General features: G+C 39.0%; 1 protein-coding gene across 16 annotated transcripts in view; it reads right to left on the reverse strand.

Moving 5' to 3' along the window:
* MCPH1 (microcephalin 1) overlaps positions 1 to 24,312 on the reverse strand; it is a 233,978-nt gene that overhangs the window by 174,992 nt on the left and 34,674 nt on the right. For 9 of the 16 annotated variants that reach the window (XM_070598595.1, XM_070598587.1, XM_070598586.1 and 6 more), the window contains exons 6-9: positions 22,975 to 23,118; positions 19,335 to 19,424; positions 15,886 to 17,082; positions 6,335 to 6,444 (exon numbers count right to left, since the gene is read on the reverse strand). In XM_070598595.1, coding sequence (XP_070454696.1) covers positions 6,335 to 6,444; positions 15,886 to 17,082; positions 19,335 to 19,424; positions 22,975 to 23,118 — 1,541 coding nt within the window. Of the gene's footprint in view, positions 1 to 6,334; positions 6,445 to 14,061; positions 17,083 to 19,334; positions 19,425 to 22,974; positions 23,119 to 24,312 lie in introns of those variants that run through there. The other 7 variants (XM_070598597.1, XM_070598592.1, XM_070598596.1 and 4 more) reach the window with 2 other exon arrangements.

Genomic DNA, 24,312 nt, shown 5'->3' on the forward strand with positions numbered 1-24,312 from the left:
CTAGATATCAGGTATCATCTTCAACTGTTTGCAATGTTTCAACTCATTTAATTTGCACAAACCCTTTGAAGTTGGCACTGTTGTTCTGCCCGTCTTAAATCTGAGGAAGCAGAAACACAGAAATATTAAGGAACTTGTTTGACCTGATAGAACAGGATGTAGTGGAGGTAGGATTTGAACCCAGGGAATCTGGCTCAGGAGCCAAGGCTTTTAGCAGCAATGCATTGCAATGTAAAACGTTCCTTCCTTCACTGACCCAAGACCACTTCCCAAGTTTAGGAAGAGTATTCAAAAATAAATTGGGTATATTATGATGACTATGACATTATTGTGTGATGGCTAAAAGCAACAGAAATGTATAACATATTCACTCAAAAAGCAGAATGGAAATTAATGCATATCTCTTATTCATTCAGCAAATATTTACTGAACACCTATTCTGTGTGTGGTACTGTGTTATGCTGAGTTCTAAAAGATGAATAGGACACTGTCTGTGTCCTAAAGCGCTCACATCCTAGTAAAAATGTGAGAACCAACAATTATTAGAATATATGTAAGCTATTATTCATCATTCGTTTTCTATTCATTTAAGAAACTTGTAGAAATTTAAGCATTTGATTTGGTGTGTGGTGTCTTTTCTTTCTCTTTTTAACCACTGTCAAAATAAGTATACTGTCCAATACGAAGTATTTGGTCCTTCATTTCTTTCTCAGCTTCCGAGCTTATGAAAACCAGCTGTAAACTTTTCTGTGCTCTGACCCACAGTTTTCCCTCTCGTGGGACAATCTTGCTTGGCAGAGAGAGCTCCAGAATGAGATTTGAAAACACAGCCACTTATGAAAAGCTGTCCAGTTGATGACTTACCTTAAGAGAAAAATTTTGCTGAGGATAATAATCAGCATTTTGAACAATAACAAAAATAACAGAAGTAGAAGAAACAAAAAAACTTTGGAGAAAAAAACATTTTCATACACATTTACCATCGTACTGGCATTAATCTTATATTTAGCTTTTTCAGACTCTATGTCTGACAGTATTAAACAAGCAACAAAGAAAATAGGTTAAGATTTGTCATAATATTTCTCCCTCTGAAAATATGGGAGAAATATCTTTCCTTGTCAATGACCTAGATACTATAAGCTAAGATTACAGAGGTAATGAAACTGCTTAACTGGATTCCCAATATAAAAAAGATTCAACAAACTTATAAAGATATATTTAAAGTAATGTCTAAAAAAGATAGTTTCGCACTGATTTGCAAAGTGACTTTTCCCACTAAAAGTGGGTATTAAGCCAAAAAACCTCTAATAGAAGTTGTAGCTCTGAGATTCTATAATTCTTTACTGAATTATATTTGTTTTCACTCTTTAAGAGCTGTTGAATGCATCTTTTGCAACCAGTGACTTGAATGTTCATCTTAAAAATCCTTCCTGTGGACTTGGTCTCTCATTGCTCTTTTCTCAGAAAAGGATTTATCCTGTCTCTACTTAGAGAAGTTTTGTTTTTTAAAGGCCATTAAAATTCACCCATCATTTCCAGGAATGGTAGACTGAGTAGTTCAGAAAAATCCCCCACTGTGAATAATTAGCAAAGCCAGACAAGATACAAACAAGCAAAACCCAGCTATTTGCAGACACTGCCAAGCTGATAAGATGGCGGACTGTGGGAGGAGGAGAAGGCCAGCATCTGAGGCCCATTTTCCCCTGGGGATAGCTGGCTTCACAGAGACAGAAGACCAACTTCAAATCGTCTCCATTCCTGGAAGGAAGATACATCAAAAATAACCAGGCATATTAGAGGAACATATGACTGAAAACTAAGAGAAATAACAGATAATAAGGACAGAAACTAAGGGGAACCATAAAATGGAGTTATCAGACATAGACTTCAAAATTAATATGCTAATTATCCTCAAAGAAATAAAGACAAGATTAATAATTTTGGCAGAGAACTAGAAATGACTAAAAATCATCCAAATAGAATTACGGAACTGAGAAATATAATAAATGAAATTTTAAAGCTCAATATTCAGGTTTATCATCAGAATAGACACATACAGAGGGAAAGGTGAAATGGAAAAGAAATCAATAGAAAATATGCAGAATGAAATAAGGAGACACAAAAGGATGGACATATAACAAGTCATGAGGCATGGGGCAGAGAAGGCGAAGGTGACACTTGTAATTGAAGTCCCAGGAGTGGAGGAAAGAGAAGAGAGAATTCTCCACAGCAGATCAAAGGCACGAAGTCCTGCCACCCTACAGGAGACCAAAACAACAAAAACAAGAATTGGGCATAACGATCGCAGCAACGCTACAGAAAACCAAGAGGAGGAAAATCAGCAGAGAACCTGCCGGGGCTGACGTCAGCATCTCTTTCTGCATGCACCAGCATCCACTCCCAGGCCACACCTTCCATCAAGACTGGATCCCTATCCAGAGGCTCCACGCTTTCCCATCTCTCTGACCATCACACCTTCATATCACACAGAATTCAGGATTAACAGCTCTCATCAGGCCTGCTCTGCAGGGCTTCCCAGATAGCACATTACCTGTATATGCTACTTCAAGTTTGAGATTTAAAAAAACAAAGATCACCAGGGTCACGAGACACAATGGAGTTTCAAATCACTTTCATTACTACAGAAACAGCATGGAAGCTAGCTCCCACATGAAAACACAAAAACGCTGACCCTATAACTCCAGACATCAGCATTCTCCATTTCAGTGGAGGCAGGCACTTTAATAATTAGCGGATGAAAGATATTTCCTGCAAACTTCCCTTTTTTCAACATTCAAATTCAATTACAAGATATTCTTTAGGAAATGGCAACAATTTTTGTGCTTGATAGAATCTAATCCTCTCATGTATGCTTTTACATAAAAACATGACTATGCTAAAAAAGTCTCAAATTTCAGTTTAACGTGGGTCATCTTGAAATCTAATAAGGAACAAAAATAAGCAGGTAAGATCTTAGTTTCAGTGGGAAAAAAGGGAACAATAGAGATACTGTCATATCTCTCTGGAGTACCATTCTATTTGTAAGTTACAGATCAGAAACTTCTCTTTAATTCATCAATACAACCCTTCTACAACTCCAGAGTAGACTTTCAATACCAGGACACTAAATTTCATGCCTTTGTGACTTACTACAACATAAGATATCAATGTAAACTCCTCTCCCCACACCCACATGCAAGGATCTTAAAGTGCGGGGAAGCTGTTTCTTCAAAACCTAAAATGCATTTTAAGAAATTTCTATCATTTTTCATTTCAACCTGTACAATAATAAACCATGACCATTCATCTCTCTATATTGCTATCTAAATTTGCACTTCTAAATCACTTGATCCGTAAGCAAGCAAATCAGGATTTTAAGCTTTTGCCATTGTTTTAAAAGAGTCTAAACAGTGAAATTAGTTTATATGAAGAGTGTTTAGGAACAAAACTTTTTTTTTTTTTTTTTTTTTTTAAGATTTTATTTTTTCCTTTTTCTCCCCAAAGCCCCCCGGTACATAGTTGTGTATTCTTCATTGTGGGTTCCTCTAGTTGTGGCATGTGGGACGCTGCCTCAGCGTGGTCTGACGAGCAGTGCCATGTCCGCGCCCAGGATTCGAACCGACGAAACACTGGGCCGCCTGCAGCGGAGCGCGCAAACTTAACCACTCGGCCACGGGGCCAGCCCCTAGGAACAAAACTTTTTCCAGGATAAATTATTTGTTTAAACTACACTAGACAAAGTCCCTAAGGCACAAAAGTGGTTTCCAAACTTTGCTTCACATTAGAATCACCTCAGGAGCTCGTAAAAACCCTGTGCCCAGGGTGCACCTCATATTAATGACATCAGATGTCTGGGAGTGTGACCCAGGCATCTGTATCGGATACAGAGCCCCAGGTGATTGCAACGTGCAACAGTCGGGAACCACTGTCCTAAGGCGTCACAAGCTCTTGATTCATTAGAGAAAAGGCTGTGTGGGGAACAGGGACAAGAAATGGATTAGGAAGACTGCCATGTGGAAGACAGGAGATCTGGGTTCTCACCCCATCTGCTATGAGCAAGGTAGGATGCCTAGGCGAATTATGTCCCCTCTCTCAGTGCTGGTGTCCTTCCTGTAAAGAAGGGGGTTGTACAGGATCGGTGGCTTTCAGAAGCTGGTCAGCAGCCCATTGCTATGACATACACATGGTCTGAGAATGCTGACCCGGCAGGTCTCAAGTAGGACTGAGAATCTGCACATTTAAAAAATCCTCCAGGTGATTCTCTCATACAGAACGAGAAGTGATGGATCCCTTTTAGTAATAATAGTCTATCATTTTAAATTGTGATGGCAGAAAGTTGACTAATAGATTTAAAAGGCTTTCAAAACAAGAGTTAAATCAAATCTGAGCAAGTTCCACAATTAAACTTGTTACACTATTTTTGTTTCTGAGCATGTCTGTTGAAGGCAGATATGCATACACGTGTGTACATATTGTTTTGCATGTTGTTTTCCTTTTTGGACACTTCTTTCTTGGTATTCATGACAGTGATATCACCTTATACTCCACATTTGTTCAGCACTTATTGCTTGAGCCATAGAATAACGCTGGGAGGTAACAGGTATTTTTCTCCATTTCAGATGCCCGTTAAGGCCATACGCTCTGTAAGAAAGACGGGACAGTGTTCCCCACCCAGACTGCATGTCTCTAACCCAGCATTCTAGAAACTCAGCTCATCAGATAAAGGGTATCATCACGTAGAGACCAGGCAAGGTCAAATGTCTGAAATACTAACTTCCAAAGTGAGCAAATGAGAAATCTGAACGTCATGCTGTGATCACAGGGTGGAGTCTGTTCACGGTAACAAGAAACCAACAATATTTGCTGGGCACTTTTTTCGAACGCAGGCATAATACCAAGTACTGAAAAAACAGAGATGAGTAGGTACAAGTGCTTCTCTAAGAAGATATCCACGGGAGGGCAGAAAGTAGGAAACAATATCATAAAGTGCAGAGATCTAAAGCAGAGGTGTGTGCAGACTGCCATGGAATGCATCCAAAGGGCAGGACATAAATAGTGTGCATGTTTAATAAGTATCAGTTCAATGAATGTCAAAAAGGATTTTTTCCTTTATTTTTTCCAATGGAAAAAGGTTAAGTGGCTGTGCAGCAATTAGGAAGAATACTGGGACACAGGGAAACAAAATACAAAAGCAACCACGGGGTCCCTGGCTTTCTACAAAACCACAATCACTGGGATGTGATGGGGCAGGTACAGACAGTTGAACAGACTCAGGGACAGCTGCTACAGTCAGAACACAGGACGCCAGAGCCTCAGTGTCACACGGCCACACGTGCGGGACCTTGACAATTCTTCTCCCTGCAAATCTGTTGCTGTACCTGAAATATGGTTCCTTTCCATTTTTCTGCTCCATTTTGTTCTGAGACAAACCAGAAAGCATCAGTAGAGAAATCTAAGTTTCTACAAGTTATAACAGACATTCCTGGAATCTGTGTATTTTAAACTTCTTGTAACCATTGCCAGCATAAGGAAGGAGTCGTGTTTCTCTTCCTCAGGTGGATGCAGCTGCTCACCTGCGTGGGCCTGATGTCAGGAGCTCGATGCCCAGTGTGGATTCTATTTGCCATCACTGTTCTCCTTTTCCATTTGTTAACTGCTTATCAGTACAGTTTCCCTATCATTTGAAATTGAGGTTTCACTATAGTTTACTTCCTTGGTCTCATGAAAATGAGACACAAGACAATGAGGGGCAAATTTTAAATTTAGGCAATGAGAGCAGACATTGAAGAACCAAAAAAATGTAAATCCTCCCTGCATTATTCACACAAGCCTACGGTGTGATGAGAGAGTTGTACGGTTTTGGAGGAAGAGCGAGGTTCTAAAGTTGAAGCACGGAGAAGCGGGTATTCCCGAGAGTCAGTATCAAAACCTTTCACTCTGATGGCTTGAGGTCAAACCTAGATTAGCTCACAAATGAAAGATGTTTGGGTTCTTCACCTCCTACCTAGTGAATGTTTATTCAGTTTATAAAACAACAACAATTGCTGGCACTACCAGCATTCTCTGCTCCAGCCGAGCTGCTGGCATTTTTACAAGCAAGAAAGGCACTGGCAAAAGCAGTGAGACAAAGGTTGTTCCATCAAAAGTAACTCTCTGTCCCGAAGGTGACCCAGCACTCTCAGTTTTATGGTCAGAGTTTTCCAACATCCACCCATAATTAATTTTTTAAGTAAAATACAAGTTGGACGGATGAGTTTATGTTTCACTAACCCAGAGTAGGACATTATGATGTAGCAGCACTGGAAAATTTAAACTAATATTTTCATACACCAACCTTTCGGCCTTTCCCTCTTTTCTTTGATTCCTCCTGAGATCTGATGAGGTCCTTTAAGGCTTCACGTGGGCCATCTAAAACATCACAGCTTGTTGGTCCATTTTTAACACCTAAAATCCAAGTGGAATGAAGACTAGTTAGAACTTGACATGGACTGAATACGGATGCAACTTAAGCCAAACAAAGATTTTAAAACTACATTTATTTATGCATACTAATTTAACACGAAAGCGTAGTCCTTCTAAACAAATATTGCATACTTCGTGCTCCATGAGATCTATTTACAACTTCCAGTTTACTCCACTCCAATATCCCAAGCAATTCAGTCAACTCGATGGTCAGAAACAATTTCGCCTGAGGTCACAAGGTACTCGTTCTACAGCATCCCGTTTGTCCACTGATGATGCAGGAAAACGTATGCCTATACCTTAAGCACTATTCAAACTTCAATTCTTAGATTTTTACATACTGACAAAAACCAGCTCCTCAGAGAAGGCAGTTCTGTATTAGAAGAAATAAGTAATCTCAGCTTTGGGGTCAGTATGAGTTTTTCTAGAAAAGAGTCTCCAGCACAAAGCTTCAGGTTTCCATCCACAAATGATATAGATGATGATTCTACTCCTCACAAATTTCCCCCTTAGACCAGCATCTCACCATGAAGACACACAAACCAAAAAGATGATACTCATTAAGTGAAATGAGGCTTCCTTGGATGGTAAATGGTGTAGAAATCCTAAGTAACCCACCATGAAGTGTGGAACGTGTACTTGGAACTGACTCACCTACTGCTACTGCCTTATATAGTTCTCCTCCTCTCTCTCTTTCCTCCCTACAAATATGTAATGATCAGGGGCTACCTCGTGGAGATGCAAAGATGCACAAAGATTGCCTCCATTGTCAGGGAGCTCACAAACCAATAGACAAGGTAGACATAGATAAATGAGTATAATGCAAGGCACAAATAATTTAAGTGCGATCAAAAATTTAAAATCATAAAACATGAGAATGACTGTTTTGCAGATATTTCAAATAAAATAGGATGCTATGAGAAAACCAGATATAACCAAGTTTGGAGGGTCTGATTTGAAATTTTTAACTCTTCTTTCAAAAATTGGGTTCTATCTAAGTGAAAAAAATACAGAACAATGGTTCAATGTTTTCTTGAATTCAAATTAGCTGTTATTTGCAACTTGTGCTCTAGAAATGTTTTAAGGTCAAGTTCTAAACCAAGAACCAACACTCTTTACCTACAAATCCTAATACTGGATCCCTTTGGAGACTCAAACCAATCATTTGCTGATCCCACTATCTCCTCAGCAACAGTATATACTTGACTTGTATTTCACTTCTCTCTCAGTCCTATTTCACTCCCAGATGAATGCCCAGACCCACTGACAGTCCCAGTGAGAGCTAAATAAAGACCTTAATCGGAGCAGATGGGTTAGTAGGCCATGTGAAAGGGTATTCTGTGGCTGACAGTTTTTCTAGGATAAAAACCTTTGTTATGCTAAGTTTCTTACTTTTACTCACTTTGAAGGTAAGATTATCTATCTATCCATCTATCTATCATCTACACATTACATTCCAGTACATGTAAGGGCTACTTTTTGAAAATGCTGAGAATTCCTAACCCCTAGGCAGGACATAGGTGCAACCTGTTTCTTCACCCTTAAGATCTAAGACTAAAGTGGTTAAAAGATTAGAATATTAATTGTACCAAGTATAGATTTAATTTCCGTTTTAAATAAATGTTCACTTAAAGCAAGAGTGTATCAAAACAAGAAAAACAGTGGACTAAAGATATAACTTGGGATACATTGCTCCCTGTTAGTGAACTACGAATAAATTTGCAGCTTCCTAGTGTATCATGCCAAAAAAGGTTCTATAACAGCCACTTGCCTCAGTTCTTTGTAGGGCATTTTGTAAACATAAAGCTCTAGAAAATACATCATAAGCTTTTAAAACTTAACACAGACTGATATTGTTAATGACACGTCTTCACAAATTTACAAATCATGCAGTCACAAAATGATGTAAGTAAATGATTTCTTATATGGTTATGTTAAAACAGCATTTTACAAACTCAGCTACAGTAATGTACCATGTTTTAAGGATGTTATCAGTAAACCAAAAGCAGCTGAAAGCACAAGGTAATTCTGATAGCACTTGGTAGAGAGCAGCCAGACTTCATGCCTTGCCGTAGCTCAGTAACAAACGTGTACTGCCCACCTTCCTGGTTTTCCCACCTCTCCATGACTCTTCCTGTGCGCACTCCTGAAGTGCTGCAGTTTCCCAGGGTCATCATCAGCTCTCTTCTCACTCCCCAAGGGTGATTTCATCACATCCCATGAAGTCATCTGTTACTGAAGAGTCCTCATTCGATGTTTCTTGCCAAGACCTCCCTCCTAGCTGAGGTACGGCTTGACAGATCCAACTACCTAACAGACAGCTACTTTGACTGTCTCAGGAATTTCAACTGCCACGCCCTTGGCCTACCCTGTAGCTGTTCGTCCTTCAACATATCCCAGCTTGATGAATTTTACCAACCATCTACTCATCAGTCATAAATACTGGACTCCTCTCTCACCCTTCATTTTCATCATAGAAGTGATTCATTGTCTACAAAAAGTGATCAGATACAGAGAGAAAACAACCTCACAGCCCCAGAATTTTTATCCTTGTTATACTGCCTGAAATTTCACCAGTTATTTGAGAAATCTGTTTGAGTTAACAATATCATCAAAATGCAAACACATCAAGGAAGGTTAGAAAGTTGACTCATTCACCTCTCACTCCCTTTAATCACTCAACGGACATAAGCAGGAGTAAGAAAATGCTTTGATACTGAGGGAAGGCCACTTTGGAAGCAGAACCAGCAAAGACACGTAAGTTAAATGCTAGGAAAGGGAGAGAGAGGACTGGATGCTGAGAAAACCATTAAATTTCTCAATAGAAGCTTGGTCCACATTAAAGTTTCATCTAGGCCAGAGGGCTAAGAAATTAAACTTGTTTCCAACATCTATCCTCCTGCACATCTCTGACTTTCCTACTTCCAAGACACAGAATTAAGGCTAATAACACTAGTACAAATAATATATTTAAGCAATTAATGTTTATTAGTACAAGGCATTCTGCAAGATCTGCTACATCAAAGATGAAAAAGGCTTCTGGAGGTTGACTTAAGAATCTATACTTCTAACATATAAAAGCATATGCAAAATTTTAACATTATCCCAATGGGAAAATTCTTCTGAGCCCCTAAAATCTGAATAATGAATTATTTAAGAATAATGTAGAGTGCAGAATCTTAAGACTGTGGAGCACCTTAAAAGACACCTGGAAAAACAACTTTCCATATATACTTTTGGGATGTGGGGATGTGTGCAAGTTCTATACAAACAAAATTCAGTCAACAAAAAATTATATATGTATTTTTTTAATCATCTGATAAAATATCAAGTTTACTTTGTTAACTACGAACAAAAATAAAATCTAATCACGATCTTCGATAAATGTAGAACTTTTTCCTTTGCAATCCTTGTAGAGAAGTAAAATATGGGTTTTAAATATGTCAACTAGTTGTAATACTATGTAGCCTTTCTCACTGGGGTCCTCGCTCCGTCTTTCGAATTTCCTGATACTTCCATATGGATTATCTTGACTCTATCTTCCCTACTTGTCTAAGCTCCTTAAGGGAAAGGGACAGAGTTTTATGTCAACCTTATCGCCCTTGTGTTTATCCCAATACCTTGGACATAGTAGGTGCAGAGTAATCAAATGATTAATGAAAAATGAATGAACAAATGAAAGAACAAATCAACCAATCAAATAATCAATAGTTTGTAACATCTTCCTTGTAGCCAGCCTCCCTGTTAAGCTACGTTGAGCTGTCAAGGTTGCTCACCTCGAGTGAATAATGGACTGGAAGGTTCTGGGGAAAAGGGTAGCAACACTCTTCTGAAAACACTTGTGTATATTACTTGAATTAACAAAAAAGGCAATAATTACTCTTCAATTTAAAGTATTTAGGAATACAGATACATGTATATCTATTTGCTACAATAGTAATTTATACTTTCTCTTGAATGAAGAAACACTCAGACTATACAAAATATCCAGATAGAATATCTAAGTGCCTATGAATGGATGGGTTTAGTTCTTATAAAACATATCTAAAATATTTTTAATTAATTCAATTTTTAAAACGGTATACCTCCTGATGATTTCAATGAGATTTATCAAATACATCAATAAGATTATCAAACTCTCTCATATGGCTACAAAACACATGGGAAATTATGAAAGCAATTCTCTGCCTTGGGATTATGAATCATGAATATACAAAAATGCACCCTTTAGACAACTATAGCATTTTTGTCTATAATTCTTCATTAACTAAATAAAAACACGATCCAAATAAATCCCATCTTGAACCGTATCATTTCTTTAAGCAGACACTACTATTCGCCATGTCACTTTTTCCTTCAAAGCCAGGATGAAGCCTCCTAATCCTCCCCAACCCAGGGTGGCAAGCCACCAACCAACCGAAGTCGGCACAGACATCATGTGTCCTTTCCCTCAAAGGGATTAATGCACTAGGACAGAAAAACGTTGTGTATGAAGGCTGTCAAGTAGTTTAAATACTTCAGCATAGACTGCATGATGAGGCCTGTGTGCCAGTTCATCCCCATCAAAAGCAGCCACTCCAGGAGAGGTCAGCCAACAAGTGAACAAAAAAAGCCACACAGTCCAGAGACAACTCCTATGAATCCTCCGGCACAGTATTAGATGCTTCCCAAACTGGCAAATTAGATGAAAGAAATGAGCTATAATTGGTGACATCACCAGCTTGTTAATCAGCATCATGGATGTCAGAAATAGTTTCTCATTGGTTAAATTCATGGATTCCAGAAAATGAGATGGGTTAAAATATTACAGGGCCATCCCTTACTCGGGCATGAATAAGGCATAAAAGTCTACACAAGCCATAGCTGGTGTGCCTGGGGGTGAGATCCAAGGCCCGAGCCCTAAATGGTCCTATGAGAAACCACAGGGTCAAGGTATCTGGTGGCTTGAAGCTGACACTAAGTTTACAGAAATTTAGCCCTAGAATATTGTCTGCCTCCAGGAAACCTTTCAGATAAGGTACGGACAGTCAACCTAAAGAACGGAGGCCTGGGCCTCCACATGTAGGTCTCTTTGGGGGACCATTTCCCATCTGCTTGCCAATGTAAATGTTTGTTCAATAAATGTCTGCGTGTCTGAGACTTGCTTGCAGCAAGATCTGGTACACAGAGCTGGCAGAAGAGTGCTAACCTTCATCACCTCTAATAATTGGTAACTGTTATCTATGAAAAAGAACCTAACTGTTGGACACAGCCAAATTGTTTAGATAAGGCACACGTCTGTGCTGACGTGTAAAATTTCATCATCCACAGCAGAGAAAATCTCGACTAAACCACGGACAAGAGTGAGGGTGTGGGTGTGGAAACGATCGGCTACTGCTTTTGCCAACGGCCATGTGGCACCGGTGGAACCACTCAGCTCCCTTCATCACTGAGGGGCCAGGCTGTGCACTAGCGCAGGACAACCAGCCAGCTTTATGTGTTGGCAATTAAAGCTGACTTGAGGTGGTGGGCAGAAGGGCTGCAGTCAGCAGTGCCAGGGCAGGTGGGAAGATATTTCGACAAATAAGTAACATCAGGCAGCTTTGTACACTTCCTGTCCTGTGTGTCACAAGTTAAAACAAGATGTTGAGATCTCCATCCCTACGCAAATTTAACGTGGACGTTTTTCCTGTGCTCAAGCTGCAGTTTCAGCAACGTTTTTCAGACCTTGATGCAAGAGCAAAGGTAACTTATTTTAAAATCCACTTAACCGCACAATTGAAGAGTGTCTACCTAACCTTGATTGGAAGTGCTTAATCTGTTAAGAAAGGGCGTCTAAAAGGCACCTGTCAAGAGAAGAATCTAATAGAATTCCCTAAGTGCCTTCTAAGCAATCAATGTGCTAGATGAAAACCATCTGCTTATGGACTGACAACAGTATTTAGCAATAACTGTGTGTGTGAAAAGGCATTTTCAAAGGTGAATCACACAAAATTTTATTACATGGCAGCCTTAATAAACATTTGCAATCCATTTTGATGATGGCAATACTCTATTTGAATCTCAATTAAGTGAAAAGTCACTCCCCCCCCCAAATTCTATTCTTCTCATTAGACTTGTGTTACAAAAAATTGTACTCAACTTTATCTTGAGTTTCATCAATAAAAACTTTGTGAAAATGTCTTTTTTCTCACTAAATACCTACCTACCTTGATTTTGCCTCCTGGCCCACTAACCCTAAAATATTTACTATCTGACCCATTACAGAAAAATTGCACTGACCCAACAGACTATACTAAAAAAAAAAATAAGTTGATCTGTCGATACCAATATGGAAATATCTGTCATTTTTTTAAAAAGAAAATTTTAAGGCAACAGGATAATTCTACATACACACAAAAATCCCCTTAACGCATCTACTTGCACCTGTATATTTGTGTACGTTCCCTCCCCCCCCCCACACACACACGTCTGGAAGGAAACGCACTGAGCTGTTGACGGTAACCACACTGTCTTCACACCGTCTTCTCCATAAAGCATCCAGGCTTATGTTTAACACATAATCGCATCTGACCACTCTCTAGCTCAAAACCCGCCAACGGCTCCATTTCAAAAGGGAACAACTCAAAGTCTTGTCAGGGATCTGGCTCCTGGCTGCCTTTCTGACCCTGTTCCCTCCCAGTCTTCCTTCAGCCCAATGAGCTGCTGCCGCGCTGGCCTCCATGTGGTTCCTGCAAACATCTTCCACCTCAGGACACTTGCAACTGCTGTTTCCTCAAGCTGAAACATGATGCCAGCAGTCACAAGGCCACCTCCGCCGAGAAGCCTTCCCTGGCCACCTCATCTAACCACCTGCACCTCTCTGGTTCTTTATAGCACACATTGCTCACTCCCTGACATCATGCTAATATATTCACTTACTGTCTGTCTTCCTGACCACAGCATAACCTCGCCAAGGGGTGCACGTTGGTTCCTTCTCTGCCATCCCCTAGGAAACTGGAAGAGTGTCTGGGACACAGAGGTGCACAACAAACAGTTCTTAAAGGAAGGAACAAAAGGAAGTAAGTGGGAGAGTGGGACAGGGAAATTTGACTCCTTTTAGCAATTTTTGCAGCAATGAGCATGTATTTGTGTACTGTTTATACTCAGAATAAAAGTTTAAAAAGAAAAAATTATTGGCTAATATGATTTCAAAGATTATTATTAAAAAAAAACAAAATTAAAAGTTTCTCCCTAGGGGCCAGCCAGGTGGCACAGTGGTTAAGTTCACACGCTCCACTTCGGTGGCCTGGGGTTTGCCAGTTCGGATCTCAGGTGTGGACCTATGCACGACTTATCAAGTCATGCCATGGCAGGCATCCCACATATAAAATAGAGGAAGATAGGCAGGGATATTAGCTCAGGGCCAATCTTCCTCAGCAAAAAGAGGAGGATTGGTAGTAGATGTTACCTCAGGACTAATCTTCCTCAAAGAAAAAAAAAAAAGTTTCTCCCTCCACTCTTGTTCTATTAACATCTACCACTGAGTCTCTTTGTAACGTGATCTTGCAACCTTTACTGCACACTATCTATCTTAGATATCAACAATGGCAACAAGTAAAAGTAAACTGAAAACAGAAATTGAAAATAGACTTTTATTTCAATATAAAAGATTTGGAGAGGTACAGCTTGATACACAGAATAGTTTTTACTGCTCCACAACTTCAGCATATATGGAAAGTCCAAGGTAAATGCAGGCTGTATGTTTTTATCTGTGGTAGATTCCCAGGGAGCAGTGGGATGCCAGCTGGGCTGACGGGGGAGAATTTAAAACAGCAGTGGGTCTTGATTTTATCAATATAAAACAAAGGGGTTAGCTTTAGGCTAGATAATAGGCAAGTCTCTTCCTGTCCGAAAATGCAATGATTTCTCTCTTCGGAATGACAGAAAATAAGGCAGGCAACTCGAGAAGACAGCCTTAGATTAGGGCACTGAGAATGTCTGTTTCCACCTCTGAGTGACATTCAGTACCAGGGCCCTGCCTGCACCACACTGAGTGACAGCCCCCACCACGTGGAGCCCAGACCCTGGGGGCCATGGACACTGGCCGTGGACACTAGAACAGGCCGTACACCTGCTTCCGAGGACGACCACTCTTTCTCGATCGACAACACTGGCATTACAGCGTGCACCACACTGTCTGAAATCAACTTTTCCACTTAATTCATATGTGCGTGCATTAAATATTATTAAAAGCTTAAAAAGTACCTAAGATAAAAACTGAGAAGAATGAGAATATAAGCTTTAAGAACAGGATATTCTTAACTGCCAAAACAATTCTATACATCTACTGTTTTATATTAACTTAAGAGTGGACATGATTTTAAAATAAATATTTTGAAAACATATACTAAGTCTAAAGAAACATAAAATATAATTCCTTATCGAACTTTACATATTTTCAGAAAGCTCAAATGTAAAAAAAATTATACAAAATTAATTCCTTTTGTGAGACAGTTTTGGGAAGTTTATACCCAAGGAAAAGAAAAGCAATATATCTGTGATTATTTCAACCCCCTTAACTTCTCCATCCTGAAAAAGGTGGTTAAAACTATGCAAAGAGAGGAGAAATGATGAAGAATAAACTTGTAGTTATTGAAACTTTAACCCACTCTTTAGGTAAAGATGGTTAAATTTCAAGATTTCTTCACTTTTGTTTGCTGAAACCTGCTTGTGCTTATAATCAGAAAGCAAAAAATGTTTCTATTGTTGCTACTTTTGCTACAATTACACAGCTCATTACTATGGTTACAAAAACACAGATGGAAATACATCTATTTAAATGAGACGCTTAAAGCAAAACAAACAGAAGTCAAACAAGGCTTGCAATAATGAACTTCTTACTTGAGCAAAAATGTTAAAAAATATTTCTTTACATATAACATTGCTCAAAGTTTCTTCAAAAGTAAAATATTGGTAACATATTTCCACATTTACTTTTTCATACCTCCTCTTTTCTTGATAGAATCAACGGCTTACACAACCTTAATTTCTCTTCTAAAATAAACAGCCTCACTGTTATGACCTGAGAATTTTCAAAAACCCTTTTACTATGCCTTGTTGCACAATAATCATGTCATAGTGAGAGGCTATATTGAAACAAGGAAAAGCATCCACTCGAGCCGATTACACAAGGTATCACTTACTCTTTCACCTCTAAGGAAAAGGCTTGGAGAAATGCATTCATAACAATAGGTTTGACAAAATGAGCCTAGAAATTCTATACGGCAGTAAGCCATCCATTCCTAAACAATTCATCATTGGAAAATATCAAACACATTCTTTAAAGGAAAAAGAAAGGGGGGAAGAGATATCTTAATGATGCAAGTTGTGATAAACTTGAAAGATGGAAGCAATATTACATACTCCTATAACACAGATACTTGGAAAAGGAGATTCACATACTTTCACTACATCCTCTGGGTAAGTTTTCACTTTCTTCTGTAGATTTTTCCACATTACAATCACCTACAAAATTTAGCTTATAATTACTCTGTGTTTCACCTTCAGAGGAATTCAACATTTTAGAAGCAGTATCTTCTTTCTGCCTGGTTTGTATGTCAATCAATTCTTGCATTTCTTTATTGCAGCCTTTCCAATGAGTTGAATCCCCATGATCTTCCTTTGCTACACGTGCTTTCTGAAGAGCGAGTTCGCTGATGGTACAGGAGGAGATACTTTTTCCATCTTCACTCATGTCTTCTCTTGTCTGAGGGACAGCCTGTCCACAAAATCCTGGAGTTTCTCCAGCAGCAGATGCTCCCTCAGAAGCCATGAAACCCAACGTTGTATTTCTTTCATCATTTGTAGGTCTCTGAAGACTGGAGCTGGTTTTTGCTATTAAATTGGTAATGCCAATTGATCCAGGGTTTTTACCAATGCAGGAAAAATCTGACATTTCTAAGACGGTTGTTCTCTCCCTCTTAGAAAGATTTCTTCTGCAGTAGAACTGGGCAGGCCTTGATGATGACTGACACCCGGGAAGGAGGTTCTCTGAATTCCTTTCCTTAAGATTATCAGGTGAAAAATAATCATCATATGAGGACTCCCCACAGTCAGGAGTCTTGATAGCAGATCTGGTCCTGAATTGCAGGCTGCTTTCTGACTTAAACAGCTGCAATTTTGGCATGGTGGATTTCCCGTTATACCTCTTTCTCTTAAGTTTTTCTTTTGGAGATGAAGGTAAGTTCTCTGATGTCATTATTCTCTTTGCTGAGGAACTCTTGGGTCGTGATTGTCCCAGAGAGTGGCCTTTTGTTGCAGATAACGTAGGAGACAAACTACATTTCTTATCAAATGCCTCCTTAGTTATTCCTTCTGAATGCTTCGTGTCCGGGGCGACTATTTCACCCACAGGATCTCTCTGCCAATGTATTTCTTCCTTTGAAAGGTTACTCATGAATTTCTGAGGAGTTAATTGACTGACGTACCCAGGAGATGCTGATACATGAATACTACTTGTTTTCAATACAGGTGACGAAACACATCTATCACTTTTAATTTCATCAACAAATCCTCCCACTTTCCTTTCCTGATTCCCACATCCTGAGTTTCCACAAAGATCCTCAAAAGATGAGTGTAGACCACCAGCAAAGGATTCATCTGGAAAATATTAACAAAGAATTAACTTTTTAACATGTTTTAAATTATTATAAAAGTAATTTTCAGTTGACCAATAAAGTAATATTTTTTAAGCCGAGTTAAGAAGAGTTTTAACCACATCCTGGTTCTTCTCGTTTCCCCTTAAGGACACCTTTAAGGCCAGCATTTTTAACTAGGGAACCTGGGCTTCAACGTGTGCATCAGATGGGATGTGGGTTGCAGGGAGGGAGGTAACAAACCTCTAAAAGTGTTACGTACACTTTCTGGATGTTCATATGCATGTGCCCTTTTTTCCATGAAGAGCATTCACAACTTGTCATGAAATTCTCAAGGAGGTCAACAATTCTAAAAGTTAAGAACTACTGCTTTCAGGTCTATGCCAAGTTGGAGTCTTCCATGAAGCCTTCCACAATTTAATGCAGCCCACCGTGACTCCTCTGCCTTCCACTGAAGTCTCCACATTATCTTTATATTCAAAAGTGAAGCACCTGGTAGATCTTAATGCTCTGACTTCCCATACAGTTTATATATTTCTTAAGAGTAATGCTAAGCTGCCACCTACCTCCTGAAAACTGTATACGCATTTACACCTCCAGGCCTTACCCTTCCTCCACACTTTAATACAGATAAATCCCACTCTTCCTTCAAAACACACCTCGGATGTCAAGATCTCTGAATCCTCCCACTGACTTCACCAGGTCTAATCACACAGAATTCCACCTAAATTTATAAAACTAGGTGTCACATCACACCGTGATTACATGCCTGTCTGTCCTCTCACTAGACTCGAAGCTCCAGAAACACCACTTTCTGGAATCTGAAGCCTCTAACCTGGCCCTGGCTCCCCCAGTAGGGCCTCGGCATCTGCTGACTGGACGGAGGACCTCACTTTATGGAAACTACACAACAGTGGAGGCAATGGAAGCGTCCTAACTTACTGACCGAAACCACTAAAGCTCTGCTTCTAAGAGGCAGAAAAGAGCCCACCACCAGAGAGCGGAGGGAAGCCCACCGGCTAGGGTGAGGCCACGCCACTGCCAAGTCAGTAGCTGGAAATACAGGACACTTTTTTAATTTTAGCAGCTGAATAAGCTAAGCATACTTTTCAAAAAGCTGACAAGCAGCGTGGCATGTCATGGAGTAAATTCTCAAGTTGGACTGTCTGGGTTCGCATCCCAGGCTGGGCTCTCACAAACTGTGTGTGACCTGTACGAGCTGTTTGATCTCTCTCTGACCTGGTTTTCTCAGGGAGAAAACGGGGACAACAACGGCACCTATTTCATAGGGCGAACGGGAGAACTGAATGAGACCCAGCGCAGAAGACACCCGCCTACGGCACAGAAAAATGAAAGCCAAGTTACTTATTATTATCGCTCGTTTCCAACTTATAGGAAACAGATGCAAGTATGAAATAAAAAGACGGAGATTATTTAAGATAAATGGGTAAATAATTACGACACATGCCAAAAAGATTACCAGAATAAACCACACATCAAAAGGAAGCTTTAGTGTAAACTCCCAATGCCTTGATCCTGTTTTGTGACTGGTCACTGTCGTGGCTTTCATAGTAAGACCTTCCACAACACTTCAAGCACTTTTGAACACAGTTCTTTTAGGGTCACTGCTACTTATCTGGGTCCTATTGTGGGCTGGGTGAGAAAAGTATAAGAAATGTGATACAACCAAAGGAAAGCTACAACCATGAAAAATTATCATTCAAAGCGAAACCAGGGCTTCCACATTAAAAAATATATATATGTATAATATATAATTCTAATTTCATTGTTACCAACATTCTTTTTGCTTCTAATCAGAAATCATCTGTCTCCTAAATTCTTTGATGATCTATACATACTTCACTGACTGAATTCAGAAACTTGTTCCATACATTCATTATACATGGTGTGAAACAATTTTTCCTTGTCTCTTTTACTGTTCTCAGTAATATGGAGATTAAACTGCACGCAATTCACATAAGATCAAAAGTTTCTTAAAAAATAAGCAATGGATTCTGTGCCAACAAAGCAAATACCTAGGAGAAAAACTATAGGAATCAAAAAGGAGGTTTAACTCACATGATTTCTCATGCCTTAATTTTATTACTATACTTATTTTTTACTATAGGACCTAATTCAGGGTGAAATTCATGAATTCCAGTTTTTAACTGTTCTTCTCATCATAAGAAATTCCAAATATAAAAACTATAATATTCTTAGAGCTTAAATATATCACAGAAAAGAAAATCATTTTACCTGAACATAAAGTATCATGTGAAATGTTCAAAGACGCTTCGCACGTGGAGTTGACTGGGTTCTCCTGAGACTTCTCAGGCATCTGGGAAGCTGAAACGTCACCAAACATTTCATCAGACACAACTTTCACGTGTCTTAGTGGATGAAGCCAATGCAACTTACCCATTCGACTCTTATGTATCACACACACATCAACTGGTGCCTTGTACTTCATATTACAGACTTACTGCAAAACAGTAAGCCCAAAAAACTCCCAAATCTATTATAGATGATAAGAATCACAAAAAATAATTGACATAAAGCATATTATAAAAAAGGATTAATCATAGGGTAATTAAAGTTAGAAGGGATCTTGAAAAGTCAGCTTGCCTGGATCTAAGCAGAAGCTCAACAATGGTAAACAAATATTTCCAGTTAGATGTTAGTAATCAAGGCTTCTTCTCTTCAGGGATGCTGGTAACAGTTGCCTCTGTAACTAGAGCAGTGGTTCTCAATCAGGGGCAATTTTGGCTCCTGCAGATACTTGGTAATGTCTGCAGACACTGCTGGATGTCACATGTTGGGGAGTGGGGTGAAGAGTGAGCTATGTTGCTGGCATCTAGTGCATGGAGGCCAGGGATGCTGTGAAAGATTCTGCCATGCACAGGACAGCCCCCCAGCAAAAAACTATCCAGCCCAAGATGTCAATAGTGCTGAGGTTGAGAAATCCTAGTGGTTTCATAGAAAACATCAAGGATATCAATGATTTAACAAATAAGCTCATAAGTGTTATCTTCAAAGGCTGTGCACTCAACAAAAAAGAAACAAAAGAGATACCCAAAGATACTTTTTAAAGAGACTCGAAAGGACGCTTTTCTGAGAAAACTTAAGCAAACAATCATAAAATGAGAATAAACCAAAATAAGAAAGGTAAGCACAGAGATAAAATTTTCAATTGTTGAATTTTAAATTGTACTGGATGCAGTTAAGTGGCAGAATTAACACTGCAAAGTAATGAAATAAAGTTTAAGGCATATATAGGTATATACATAATTATACGTTGAAATAATTTGGATATTCATCTGAAACACTGCTAGTTACCTACCTCAATATCCATTCTCACCCTTCTCTTAACAACAGAACCCTGAATTTACTAGTGCAGCAACACACCCTGTGGAAGACTACATTTCAGTCTTGCTCGCAGTCTCCTGCAGGTGACTTATATTTTGTTTTCTCCTTCCTAGGCTAAAAATACTGCAGTCCTCTATAGCTCTGTCATCCTGTATGCCACTGGTCATCAGGTCAATTAAAGTAGGTATATGAACACAAATGCAAAAAACTGTACTATAATTCTCGGCTTCTCTCGAGTAGTTTTTTGCTTTTGTAGCTCTTGGCCATAAATGGTTGTATTTAGCTTACAACCAGGAATAGCCAGAGGACCGAGTCCTGATCAACGGAATTGGGCAGCAATATTGGATAGGACTTTTGGTAAGGCTGCTCACAGCGAGCTGGCTCAGCTGAGAGGCAAATGCATTTTAAAACAGAAGCCAGGCACCAAGGAAGGCAAAGCAGAAAGATGGGCGCCTAGATTCTCAAAGACACCACAGAATGACCACACTATGACTGCCTACTTCTGACCTCTTTGATGTGACAGAGAAATGCACCTAATTTAAGCTACTGGTTTTGTATTTCTGTTATATGCAGCCCAAACTAACCTTAACTGGTACAGGTGTTCACTACATATCATATACAAATAAAAACTCAAGATAGATTAAATATCTAAGCTTAAAAAATAAACTGTAAAAGTAATGGAAGAAAACATAGAACAATTTTAAAATCTTATATGGTGGAGGAGTTCTAGGCATCACAGGAATCCTAGATGCCGTACGGAAAAGACAATCAGATTTGTCTACATTAAATGTAATATTTCTGTTTCACAAAAGTCACTGCATATTAAATGACAAACAATAGACTTTGTGTATTTTATTCAACAATATATTTACTGAGTGCCTACTATATAAGCACACTGTGCTCTACACTGGGAAGCTGGGAGAAAATGTTTGCAACATATAACAAGGAATTAACATACACGATATAGAAAAAGCTCTTACAAATGAGAAAGAAAAGAAAAATCTATATTCACATCTCACTTAACGACGGGGACACATCCTGAGAAATGTGACGTTAGGCCATTTCATCATTGTGTGAACATCAGAGTGTACTTACACCAAACCAAGATGGTAGAGCCTACTACACACTAGACTATATGGTACTAATCTTATGGGACCACCATCATATATGCAGTCCATCATTAACCAAAACATCGTTATGCAGAGCACAACTGTAATACGTATTTGGACAAAGACATATAATTGACAGAGATAATACATAGAGTATAACATTAAAAGTTATAGTCAGTAATAGTCGTTAATAACATGAAAAGACGTTTAACCTCATTAGCAAATTCACTAGCAACCTCAAAAGCAAATTAAACAAAGAAATCCAATTTTTCAATCTCAGATTGAAAAAGATGTAAAGACTAACGTGATCCAGTTTTCCAAGCATGGAGAAACTGTCATTCTTATAAAAACAACTGGCAGAGTGTAAAATGGTACAGACTTTTTGAAGACCAATCTGATAATATCTATCAAAAATGCTAAATTCTGCCTTTATGAATATTATTGAAAGACATGAAATACACAGGAATGTAAAGATTTATATAAAAGTGTGTCCACTAGTGTACAGATTATAACAGTAAAAAGTGAGAGGAAAGCCTTATGTCCACAGGTAGGAAAATGGTTAAATAAAAAACAAGAACAACATACCACGCAGTTTAAAAAGAATAAAAACTGTAGCACTATTTCTAAAAGAGAAAAATTGGAAATATATCCATCAACAGATAGATGATTTAATGCCAAATCTCTAGACTACTTTGCAGCATCTTAAAAAAAAAAAAGAAAAAAGAAAAAAGAGGTAGGTCCACATCTACTGACCTGAAAAAACCTCCAAGACACTTTCAAGTAAAAAAAAAAAAGCTGAAAATAATAGGTATGCCACGATGCAATTTAGGTAAAGAAAAATTACACCTCCACACAGAAGATACAGAAGCCTTCATCTTTTTCATGTATACATAGATATGTGATGCACTGAAAAAGATCTGGAAAAACACATCACCTTAAGATGCAGGTTACCCACGGGCAGCAGAGAATTAGGTGGGAATCAAGATGGATTTTTACTATGAGCCATACACTGGTAAATATTTTATGAAAATGTGCTTATCTATTACTTAATTAAAACTTCTACAGATAAAAGAAATGAAAACATAAACTGATGCATTAGATACTAAATCTAAAGCAAATTCCTTCAAAAGATGGGCCTGATCAATTTAATTTAAAAAATTCCCCAAAATATTAAAAATTACAAAGGAGCTGCAGCAAATAGGATTTTGAACCTGGAGACTACTATACACTCAATAAATGCTTAATGAAGCATTAGATTTCCAGGGAGAAAATATTAACAAAGCCCACTCTGAAATAGGTCAAGTCTATTTAGAATCAGGAAACATTAACTGAAATATCTGGGTAAAGAAGAAAAGAAACTTCCCACCACAATTTATTCACCTATTCGCATAATTTTCATTTTATAACATGTAAGCACTTACAGACAGGGGAAAGGTTTTCCCTTTTCTCCTTCATCTCCTGTAATCTCTTCTCCATTCCGATGTGGTGACCACTGTACATTTTAATTGTGGGACTATACATCAATGAACCGTTAGACTCAAACAAGAGAACAGGTACACCATTATCTGAAAATAAACAAAAATCCAATTTTAAGCTCAAAAGAATGCCTTCCTACTTCAACAGTATGATTCCTCTTAAAGAACACCCCACCCCCCACCCCAGAGTTTTCCTCTTCCCCTTCAACACCATTACCCGCTACCCATATTCTGTCACCACCACCTCCACCATCAGTAACACCACACTCCAACTGCTAGCATTTGCTGAGCAATGTCCACTGCAGGCACTGTGCTAAGTGCAACACGCACATCATCTCATTCAACCTTCCCCCAAACCCAAGGTATCCCCATTGAAAGATGAGGAAACTGACAGGCAGAAGTTAAGTAACGTATCTACTCAGGATCACCCAACTAGTGAGAAGGTGAAACCACAATGAAATCTGGTTCCTAAATGTGGTGAGAGGTGGTAGACTATGACACCCTAAAAGATGCCACTTTGGCATAACGTTTATTTTGAGCTAAAGGCACTTAAATAACAGCACGCGCAAGAAGGGCATTCTGACCCTCCCTTTCCTTCTTGAAGGCAGGAGATAAAACTCCCCTGTGAAAGACGCCCTCCTTCCACCAGGAGGAAAGAAACATTTTTATCACCAGAGACAGGGAGTCAAGGCTGAGAGAATTCTGTCCAAATAGACCTTTTAAAGTCTTCCTCTGGTGCCCCTTATATTTTAGTTATTTTTCCATAATTGCCTTTCTTCATTGAACCTAGTACATCAGCACTTAGGTTTTGCCACTTCTTTGGGTCTTCATTTCCTTCTGAGAGCTCTTGTGTCAGAAAAACTGGTATAAATTTGAACGCTCTGCTCTTGTTTCTCTGTCTCTTATTACAGAGCCCAGCCGAGGACGTAAGATGGGTAGAGAAGTTTGCCTCTCCTACAGTGGTTTTTACCCCAGGTTTCAGAAAGTGCCACCACTAACCCCTCTACCTCACCCTCTCATCCCCCAGAGACACTCATAGACCCACACTTGAACTCTGGGGTCAGGGGGGTCCTGGAGCCGTGAAATAATGGGCTAATTCATTGTGTGGGTGCACAGTTGTGCGTTTTTCTAGAATCCATAACCTGCATATGCTCAAAGAGAACTTTAAGACACTGACCACTTGCCTCCCTACAATAAAAAAACCCAGAATCATTCAATATCCTCCCCTTCGCAACTCTTATGCTTGAAAAACTCTTACTGCACTTCTGACCATAAGCAGATCAC

The sequence above is a fragment of the Equus przewalskii genome, chromosome 28 (assembly GCF_037783145.1).
Source record: "Equus przewalskii isolate Varuska chromosome 28, EquPr2, whole genome shotgun sequence".
Taxonomy (NCBI): domain Eukaryota; kingdom Metazoa; phylum Chordata; class Mammalia; order Perissodactyla; family Equidae; genus Equus; species Equus przewalskii.